The sequence below is a fragment of the Trachypithecus francoisi genome, unplaced genomic scaffold (assembly GCF_009764315.1).
Source record: "Trachypithecus francoisi isolate TF-2019V2 unplaced genomic scaffold, Tfra_2.0 Lachesis_group2, whole genome shotgun sequence".
Lineage (NCBI taxonomy): Eukaryota > Metazoa > Chordata > Mammalia > Primates > Cercopithecidae > Trachypithecus > Trachypithecus francoisi.
Window position 1 is genome coordinate 156,329,164 of NW_022681465.1, and position 11,062 is coordinate 156,340,225.

The window sequence follows — 11,062 nt, forward strand, 5'->3', positions numbered from 1 at the left end:
AAGAGGTTTAATTGGTTCACAGTTCTGCAGGCTGTACAGAAAGCATGGTAGCTTCTTGGGAGGTCTCAGGGAACTGAAAATCATGGCAGAAGGCAAAGGGGAAGCAGGCACGTCTTACATGGCTAAAGCAGGAGGAAGTGAGAGCAGGGGAGGTGCTACACACTTTTAAACTACCAGATCTCACCATAACTCACTCACTCACTATCATGACAACAGCACCAAGGGGATGATGCTAATCCATTCATGAGAACTCTAGCCCCATAATTCAATCACCTCTCTCTGGGCCCCACCTCCAACACTGGGAATTACAATCGAACATCAGATTTGGGTGGGGACACAGATCCAAACCATATCAATGACTATATTATACTTAATCTTTTTTCCTTTATTAATGGATGCTTTTAATGGTGTTAACTTATCATATCCCAAACAAGAAAACATTTAAAAATCACCTATTTAAGGTAAGTGCAGGCAATTTTATTAAAATATTAAAGTTATTTGCAAATATTACACAGATAAAATATAATTAAACTGATAATTCAAAAACACTTAAGGGATATATTAAGGAATATGAAGGGCTATACATTACTAAGGATCAATTTTCTTCTGAAATACGTGCTCTAAAGGAAATAAAAGAAAGATCTACCAGCAGACAGCACTAAATATTCCATCATTCACACAAACATTCTCCTACAAGCCACGGCCGAGAAGACTGTCGATATGCACCTAGCCTTATCATTTTCTGTTAATATTTAGTCAATGTTTCCAATATAATTGGCTGCTTCTTCAGATCAAAGGCTTTTACATAGGCCCTACCTGCAAATCAAATAGCTATCCATGGAATATTAGAACTTGACTTGCTCCATTCTCTTATACTTTTTGTGTCTCACACTAAAGAAATGAAAGATGCATGATTCTAAGGCTAAATAGCTAGGAAGTATTCATTCAAACTTGAATATTCTTCAAAGAGACTGTGGGGGCAACTCTAATCGGAGGAAGAAACATAAAGGAAGTAAACCCAGATGTTTTCCACCAAAGTCCTCCTTTTGGCTGGTCTGATTTCTACCGGTAAGTTGAAAGTGCAATTTTAGAATGTTGGTTAATTTTTAAAAACTTACTTCAGGGGAAGATTAAAAAGATTAAAAAGTCATTAATAGCATGATCACAACAAAGACTTGTGTATTTGGCTATTAAAAAATGAAACAGGAATGATACATGGTCCTGATGATGTTCTAAATAATTTAAATGGAATATTCCGGTTCTTTAATGAGGGAAACATAATAGTGGGTTGAGAAGACATTACAAAGCCTTTCAGTCTTGGTCTGGGACTTAACTAGAACAAAACTAGATAATAAAAAGTTGATATAAGAATTTGATTCTGATTTTGATCAAATCGAATTCTGATACAGATACTAATACAGAGACTGGTGTGGATTAAGACAAAGGGAATGCTCCCTTAATACTCACAGAAGGAGAAAAGGTGCATAAATTACTACACTGTCTGACATTTGCCTCAATTCCCAAGGATAAATATTAGTTGCCAAACTGATGGGATTATATCTTGATCAAGGTGTTGATTTGGAGCTTGGCTCCAAGGCATAAAACTTTTGAAACCCACCTTTTAAAAGTATTTTAAAGAAGAGACTTAATGGCCATATTCTGGAGCTTCTCTTCACAGCATAGGTATTAATGAAGAGTAAAATGTCTTTAAATAAAATCAATAGTCAAATTACCAGACTCTTGCTTTTGCTTGTTTGTTTCAAAGTGCAAGGTTGAGTGTGCTTACTGTATCTCTCTGTGAATGTTAACACCGGAAATCCAGGACGTTTAATTCAATTGAACATTTATCAAGTACTATACTAAAGAGATGAATTGTGCCTAAAACAAAGTTTGCACCAAGTCTGCTGAGAAAGCAGCCCTTCCTCCATGTTTCATAATTTTTCATATAATTGGTTCTACTCCTTTTCCCACCTTCTCTCCTAATCTCAATCTAGGCTAAATTGGTTTAACGTTTCAGATTATTTCTAACAATCTCCCTCTTCCCTTCCATGTTTGCAAGTATGAGATATCTAGTGTTAAACAAACTTGGCTAGTTCAGAGTTCCTTTTTCCTTTAATTCAAACATTTGCTTGGATTTGATTCGTAGAACTAACCATTTCAAAATTACAATTTCTAAAATTATTTTCTGAGCCATGCTGTTTTATTATTTTTGCTTAATCTAAAAATAATGATCCCCATGGCAGATAATGAGCAAAGAAAAATAGAAAAGCACAACTTATACCATTTACTAATGGATCTGAAGCAAAGTATAATGATGGAGGTCAATGCTTATAAAGAAACACATTCAGCTGGGTACGGTGGCTCATGACTGTAATCCCAGCACTTTGGGAGGCTGAGGTGGGCAGATCACGAGGTCAAGAGATCGAGACTATCCTGGCCAACATAGTGAAACTTCGTCTCTACTAAAAATACAAAAATTAGCTGGGTGTGGTGGTGTGCACCCGTAGTCCCAGCTACTCAGGAAGCTGGGGCAGGAGAATCACTTGAACCCAGGAGGCGGAGGTTGAAGTCAGCTGAGATCATGCCACTGCACTCCAGCCTGGCAACAGAGTGAGACTCCAATTCAAAAAAAAAAAAGTTGTATTCACTAATGCTCTAACATAACAAGGCAGAATTCTGTGGCCCGGGAAAAAGCCAATTTTACATCTGAATCAGGATATAAAATTCTGGAAAGACGACCTTCCCACAAATACATAAAGTTTGGGGAAACCTACAGTGAAAACAGAATTGTCAGGATCCACTGTGTGACTGATAAGGCAAATGGAGATAGGGAATGTCTGAGGCCAGGAGCTCTGCTCTCATGTTTCTCCTTTTTAGCACTGGCAGGGCCATGGGCTAATATATGTGCTGGCAAGTCTTCCAACGAGATCCGGACGTGTGACCGCCATGGCTGTGGACAGTACTCTGCTCAAAGGTAGGAAGTTGCACAAACAACCATCCAACCCTTTGGTCCCTAAGCTCTTTTCTCAGTGTCCTTGCCCAACATTGGTTGCCTCAAGGGCTCACATTTCTGACAGCATGAAAAACTAGAGATGTAACCAGTTACATCACTGTCTTTGGAGCAGCTTCCAATAACTCTGCTTCAATTATGAGCTGTGAATTGGGATCAGAATGTGGAAGAAGGAAAAGAGCAGGGAGCAAACAGTTTTCTTTCTGAATGTCTTCACATATTGACTTACCTCACTTAGTTTTTCCAAAGGGATATCAAACTCCACTATCCCATTTTATAGAAGAGAAACTTGAACTGAGGTGCCAAAGGGTTAAGGGACCTGTCAAGCACAGTTGGAGATGGTGAAGGCTAGACCTGAATTCAGGCTTTTGGTTCCTCTTCCCACCAAACTACGCTGTTACTGGCCCAGGTTCTGGAGGTTGAATATTAGAGGCTGACTCTAAGCAGGCGAGAGAGCACCACTATCTCTTCCAGACAATGAGGGTCACACTCGTGAATTTTCAGTTATACCCAGCATCAACTTGGGTTATACCCAGCCACTTTCTAGTGAAATAGCCATGTGTCCAGTCATTTCACTGATCTCCATCCTAACTAGAGGGAAACTCTCACATATACAGATACAACTTACAAAGCAACCTCAAATACTGAAACAGGACTAAGAAGGGAAATATGGGAAACGTCCCCTGAATTGCCTAAATTTAAACTCAGCTCATACTGTAGTTTATGCACTTGATTGATACAGTAACTTCTTGGCTTTTGTCTTGAGCCTGCTCAGTGTTGCTTTGTACATAATTGTAGCAATCCTGGTAAATCTGATTGTTCAGACGACAGCCTATTAGAAGCCTATTAGAAGGCTGGTGAGAGCAGGCATAGTGACAGCAGCGGGAAGCAAGAGCTGAGGGGTTGCTAAGACGAACTCAAGGCACCTCACGATCTGGAATAGTTTGGTTTGGGCCCCATGCACTTTAATAAACTCAGGAGGTATCACACGCTGTATTAAAATACCATATATAGTAAGTGGCATTTACAATCACTTTTCTAGATCACTGCAAGAAAAATAAGAAGAGGGTAACATGTGATACTTTTATGATAGGTTCCCATAAAAAGCCAGCTGTTTTCAAAGTGGGCTTGAAGATGTCAAGATCTAGGTATCTAGAAAATGCACTTACATGGATTGCCTCATTCCTCCCAAATGACATAAAATAATAGTAGTTAATACTTGTTTAAAGCTTACTATGTACCAAGTACCATTTTAAATGCTTTCATCTTTATAACATGGTTATTAGCACCTGCAGGGAGGGAGGTTAAAATTGGTCTAAATAGAGTGAGGCATCCTGGGACATCCCAACATGTTCTGGCAGCTTCAAGCTTTGGTACCTCGTCTGGAAACAGTGGGCTAACGCCATGTTCCCGGGCAGTAAAGCTCCCCAGGGCAGATCCTCAGTTTGTTCATTCTTATTTACATCCTAGAAGTCAGAGGCCTCACCAGGGTGTGGACATCTTGTGCTCTGCTGGATCTACTGTGTATGCACCATTCACTGGAATGATTGAGGGCCAGGAGAAACCTTATCAAAACAAAAATGCTATCAATAATGGTGTTCGAATATCTGGAAGAGGTAAGAGAGGTGGAGTCTATACCTGGGGTGTCTACTGGAGATGTTGATGCTTATTTATTTAATGCAGGTTCCATACATAGAGATTTTGTACTTCTTTCAAAATGATAAAACCTAGAACAGAAAGAATATACAGTGTACCCAAATTAGCTGATGCGTTTTTTAAAAAACTTTTATTTAAGGTTCGGGGTACATGTTCACATTTGTTATATAGGTAAACCACACGTCACAGACATTTGGTGTACAGATTATTTTGCCACGCAGGTAATAAGCATAGTACCTGATAGATATTTTTTTCTGATCCTCTCCCAGCTGAGGCACTTTCAAGGATGTTTCACCATTTTCTCTGAAAACTTCTGCTTCACGCACACACTCCATGAAACCCCACAGCTGATTGGAGGCATTCCTTCCTGTGACCCACGTGGTTTTGCTTAACAATCTATAAACGAAGCCACTTTCAGCAATGCTAACCATAATGGATAGATACTTGCATTTACTCAAATCCCACAAATCATAAATGCTGGCATTTCTCCAAGAGTTGAATGTGAAATATTTTTGAAAGCTTCTAAGTTTTAGGTAAAGCTAGGTCTCCTGGTACTCCAGGTATTGGCTTTGTTGTTTGGTTACTCCACCAACGTATAAAATATACACATAAAAGTGCACAACACATCCATGTGTAGCTCCGTGAATTTCAAAAAGCGAATATACCTGTGTAATCAGCACCCAGATCAAGAAAAAGAACATCACCCACATCCTAGACATCCCTTGTGCTACCATTTAGTCATTATTCCCAGCAAGATAATCACTATCCCAAGTTCTAACACCATGTATTAGTTCTTCCTGTTTCTAAAAATGGTATAGAATTAAACAGCATTCACTCTTTTTTGTGGGTCTTCTTTCATTCCACTTCATGATTATGTGATTAATGTTTTTGTATCCACATTTTTTTCTGATGCATGATATTCCATTATATGTATATATTTTCATCCATTTATCCATTCTTCCTCAGACGGACTTTTGGGTAGTTTCCAGTTTTAGGCGATTATAAAATTGCGGCTACGAACTTTCTTATACCTTTTAATGAACATATATATGCATTCCTATTGGGAGTGAGTCCAGAGGAGACTCTCCTCACCAAGGCTGTGAGAGGCATCTTGTGAGGGAACCCACATCCTTGAGGAGCTACATAGTGGTTGTCCTCTTTAGGCCCAATGTCGCAAGGGAAACTTCTGCCGTTGAACTGGGTTATCTGAAGTGGTGCTTAACAGTTAATGCCAAGGTCAGTGAGAGCAGTAGTAATCAGATTCGTCTAAACCGCAGAGATTTGTGACATTGGCTAGTAATCACGGTGACCCTAGAATTGAATAGATGAGCAGCCAACTAAAGCCTTATTGGACTTGTGTGAATGGAAATGCTCCAGGTCTGATGAACAAAACGCTGACTTCAGTCATCACAATAATGGGTTCCAATTCCCAATAAATTCCCAGGCTTGAATTGGTTCAGTCCCAGAGCCTCTTGAAAGAAAGGGAGGCTCAGTCCTTTTGCATAAGGGTCCTGCCATGCAGCCAAAAATTTATACTGTAAACCTTACTTCTAGCCATCCCCAAAGGGACCTGCAATGGTTTAGCAGGATGACAGCACATTGGGGAAGAAATAATTAGGCTCTTCAGAGATTATTGGACACTTGCTCAAAACTGACACTAATTCCTGGAGATCTAAAAGGCCACTGTGATTCACCAGTCAGACTATAAAGTAGGGGCTTATAGTCAGGTGGTCAATGTAGCTTTTCACTAGCTATCTTACAGTGCTACAGAGCTTTTCAATCCATCTTACAGTGAGCCCAGTGCATCCTCCAAACTACCAAGAGGCTATTTCCCCAGTTCCAGAATGCATAATTGGAATTGACTTTCTTCTTCTTTCAGACTGCCTTGGCAATTCTTGGTTATCTGCATTTCCAAACAGAATCTGTTTGCTAATTTCCACCAAAAATCCTGCCAGGGCTCTGACTGAATCTACAGTAAATATACAGATCAAATTGAGAACTGATATTTTTAAAGTAGTGAGTCCTCCAATCAATGAACATGTTATGTCTTCCACTTACTTTGGTTTTCCTTCACTGTTATATTAACGGTTGTTGTAGTTTTCAGTGTAGAGATCTTGCACATCTTTTGTTTAATATTTATTCATAAAACCTACCCGATGGGAGTTTTAGCTCTTCAACAGCAGAACTACCCAACAGAAATATAACAGAAGTCATGTATATAATTTTAAATTTTCGGCCGGGCGCTGTGGCTCATGCCTGTAATCCCAGCACTTTGGGAGGCTGAGGTGGGTGGATCACGAGGTCAGGAGATCAAGACCATCCTGGCTAACATGGTGAAACCCCGTCTCTACTAAAAACTACAAAAAATAAGCTGGGTGTGGTGGCAGGCGCCTGCAGTCCCTCAGACACTCGAGAGGCTGAGGCAGGAGAATGGCATGAATCTGGGTGGCGGAGCCTGCAGTGAGCCGAGATCGCACCACTGCACTCCAGCCTGGGCGACAGAGCGAGTAGTTTCTAGTAGCCATATTGAAGTAAAAAAACATGGTATTTTAATATTTTATTTAACTCAATATTTTCAAAGTATATCAATATGTAATACAAAAAGTATTGAGATATTTAACATTTTTACATGCTAAGTCTTCAAAATCCACTGTGTACTTTACCATTAAAGCACATCTCAATTCAGACTAACTACCTTTCAAGTAATGAATAACCACATGTGGCTAGTGGCTACCCTATTGGACAGCATAATTTTACAGCCTTATTTTTATGCTCACTTGACCAGTTTGCAGTGCCAGTAGTGTATTAAAGTCTATTATTGGTGGGTTTCTATCTATGTCTCCTGGCGTCTCTTGTAGTCTCTGCTTTATATAGATGACCTGTTATTTAGCGCATGGATAGATGTAACTGTTGTATCTTCACTGTGACTTGTGGCATTTACTCTCTTACATTATCTTCCTTTGTCTTGTTTCAATGCCTTTTGGCCTGATTTCCACTCTGGTAACAGGACGATAGCCCTTGCTTTCTTATTGCTTGGCAAATCTTTGTCCATTTGCTTGGCAAATCTTTGTCCAGCTCTTCACTTTCAGCCTTTTCAATCGCTGTGTTTTATTCCATACAGCATTAAATTGGGGTTTGCTTTTCAACCCAATGGGATATTTTTTAATAGACAAGATAAAGCCATTCACATTTACAGATATGACTCCTATATTTGTACCCAACACCATCATTTTATTTTATAATTATTGTATTGCACTCTATTTCTCTACTTGGGTCTTTGCCTTTTTAGTTCTTTTGATATTTAGCAAGGTTTTATTTTTGTTCCAGTTATTTCCATTTTCCTTTAAAGTCCAATTAATTTTATCAGAATACGTCTTGGAGCTGACTTTGTTCAGGGTTCACCTTTTCTAACTAGCTAGTATTTTCCTGCTATTATTCTTCAATGCCTTTATTAGCATTTCATTTGAATCTATTCTTCCTTTGGCATCTTGTAATTTAGTCTTCCTTTTTAATATCATTCTGTCATTTTCATCTATTCCTCTCCGGAGTTCATTCAACTTTATTTTTGATTTTTTATTTTTTGTCCATTTGTTGTTTTTTAAATTTCAGATTCAAGGTTACTGAAGCCCAGATAAATAATTGTACTTATTTTCTTTTAGGTTTTTGTGTCAAAATGTTCTACATTAAGCCAATTAAGTATAAAGGTCCTATTAAGAAGGGAGAAAAACTTGGAACTCTATTGCCCTTGCAGAAAGTTTATCCTGGCATACAGTCGCACGTGCACATTGAAAACTGTGACTTGAGTGACCCTACTGCATACCTATAAATGGAAGGCCAATGGTCAGATCTTCAAAATAAAAAGTCATCTTAAAAACCTGGATGCATACCCCGCTCTTCGAGAAATTTGGGTTCGCAAAGGAAAAATGCATGAAGGGATAGATACTCCATTTTCCAGGACTTATTATACATTGCGTGCTTGTATCAAAACATCTCATGTACCTCATAAATGTATACACCTGTGTACCCACAAAATTTTTTTAATTAAAAAAGGAAATTTGAGTTTAAATAGAAACATGATAAGTGCGAGAAAGAAAACATTTTGATTTTAACTCATTGTCACTCTGATGTTCAAGTGGACTGGTTTCTTCAGGCTCTTTGATCTTTCCGTCACCCAAGGAATCTGAGTGGTTTTGTTTTTTAGATTTCTCAGTCCTGAAGATCTAAGATAAATAAACAAGAGAACTTAAGCTGTGCCAGGCTGCATTTTTGACACCTCTAAAACTAGTAACCTTTCTGCTTGAAAAAGCCTGAAAGTATTTCTATGGTACAAGAACAGTGAGTGGTTTACAATGCTAGATTTAGTATACATTCAATACATATTCAATGAATACGTTGAGTTTAGGTAGTAGACTCTCAGCAGTATCCTTAGGTTTATCATATTGGTTGTAGAGAGAGCTGCTTTCCTGGATAATAAAGGATTTGCTGGTATTTCTATCCACACTCGCCCACATGATTATGAATGATGGCAGTCCAGGAAAACATACTCCAGATTTCAGTGAGGCTGCACTACAGGAAGGACCAGAATGAGAATGAGGCCTACCTTTATCTGAAGTGTCTCATGGAACTGGGCCTGTCAATTTCATCTAGCCATATGCATATTACAGCTACTTATTTCTACACATCATTGTATTATAGCTATGTTATTCTGTGTTAGTTACATTGACAACAGGTACTAAGAGGAAACAAGACCATACAAATGTCCAAAGCACCAGAAATAATTCTGGCTCCTTAAGAGTTTAGCCAGTCGGTAAGAAAATGAATACGTTGAACTAATCATTCTGGAAACTTTCTTCATGAATTTCTGCTTAAATTTGTTTGGAATGCAGAAAATGCCAGCGAATGATTACATTCTTATGTGTAGATTTTTAGAGGAAAACATAATTAACTGAAGTTTATTGTTAGAGAAATGGCTGCATTTGTGTATCTGGACATATGTACGAGAATGTTCATGGTATCACTATTTTTCACAGCAAAACCTTCAATGACCCAAATGACCATCAACAGTGAAATCAATAAATAATCTCAAAGTTATAGAATGTAATAGTTGACAGCAGTCACAATAAATGAACTTCAGCTAAACATAATGACCTGAATGAATCATGACAATATAATTTTAAGTTTACAAAAGTCCAGAAGATCACATAACACACGATATTCTTTTTATAAAATTAAAAGTTAAAATTAAAATACAATTTCCTTTTTATATAACAAAATCATATAAAAAGGGAAGCAAGAAAATAATGAACTCTAGTTAACTCATAACTAGATAGGGAGGATCACACAGAAAGATTTAAGTTACTACCAGTGCTGTAGTTTTGCAGTTGGGAGGTGATTTCATGGGCATTTATTATTATGAATAACATGTCACAGAAGCAACAAGACTTGCAGTGGGTGGCCAGGAAGAAAGAGTTATCATGATGACTCTCAGGTAGTTGAGAATCTATGTCATACAATTAGCACCTTCTTAGATTAGGTTGGTGCAAAAGTAATCACGGGTTTTGCCATTACTTTCAATGGCAAACCATATCTAGCACTATCTGATTTGAATATGCATCTCCTTGGTACCAAATAACTTTAGGTTGTTTCCAGAAATTTGGCTTTCAAAAAATAAATGCTGTACTCCATTGAGGACACACAAAAAGGAAATACCACATCAGCTCTTAAAGGCAATTTTAAAAGAAGCTCTGAAATACTTGAACAACAAAATCTATGCTTAGTTTTCTAAATAATCATCCTTCTGATTATTTAGGAGGCAAAACACAGGTGGATATGGATATTGTTTTAAAAACCAGACTCATGACCTGGAATGGTGAAATTTCTCAAGGTAGAGCAGGGACATTGCCTTCCCCTCAGCATCTGCTCAATGGAAATGCAAACTTTGGACCAAAGGACTTCTTTCTCAGGAAGAACTGGAATATGGCGCCCTCTAGTGCAACAACAAATCCGTGTTTTTTTCCCGCTTGTCTTTTAGGTTTGGATGTCAAAACATTTGACTTAAGTATAAAAATATTACAAAAGTTTGAATGACAGAGGGGTAATAGCACGGAGAAACTTACTTTTCATTAGTAACCATGATGATAATATACACTTCAAAAATTGTGATATTAAATATTCTGTCAGGTTTGATAGCTACACATTAATAATGTGAAAAAAATCAATATTTACTTTGAAAATGTTTTATCTTCAAGAGATAAATTTAATAGAAGAAAAAGAAAGAGATAAGTGGCCAATTTAAGAGGCCAGGCTACAAAGGGAAGAATCCTTGCATGCATTTGACATTTATCACACTCAGTGGCATATTACAGTAATCACATGCCTATTGCCTCTGTGACATGT

General features: G+C 38.0%; 1 protein-coding gene across 1 annotated transcript; it reads left to right on the top strand.

Moving 5' to 3' along the window:
* The first annotated feature begins 815 nt into the window (after positions 1 to 815).
* Positions 816 to 10,645, top strand: LECT2 (leukocyte cell derived chemotaxin 2). Its single transcript, XM_033181151.1, has 4 exons — positions 816 to 1,068; positions 2,878 to 2,974; positions 4,481 to 4,626; positions 8,326 to 10,645. The coding sequence occupies exons 1-4, from the start codon at positions 1,023 to 1,025 to the stop codon at positions 8,490 to 8,492; spliced, it is 456 nt and encodes a 151-aa protein (XP_033037042.1). The 5' UTR covers positions 816 to 1,022; the 3' UTR covers positions 8,493 to 10,645.
* Positions 10,646 to 11,062: the final 417 nt, after the last annotated feature.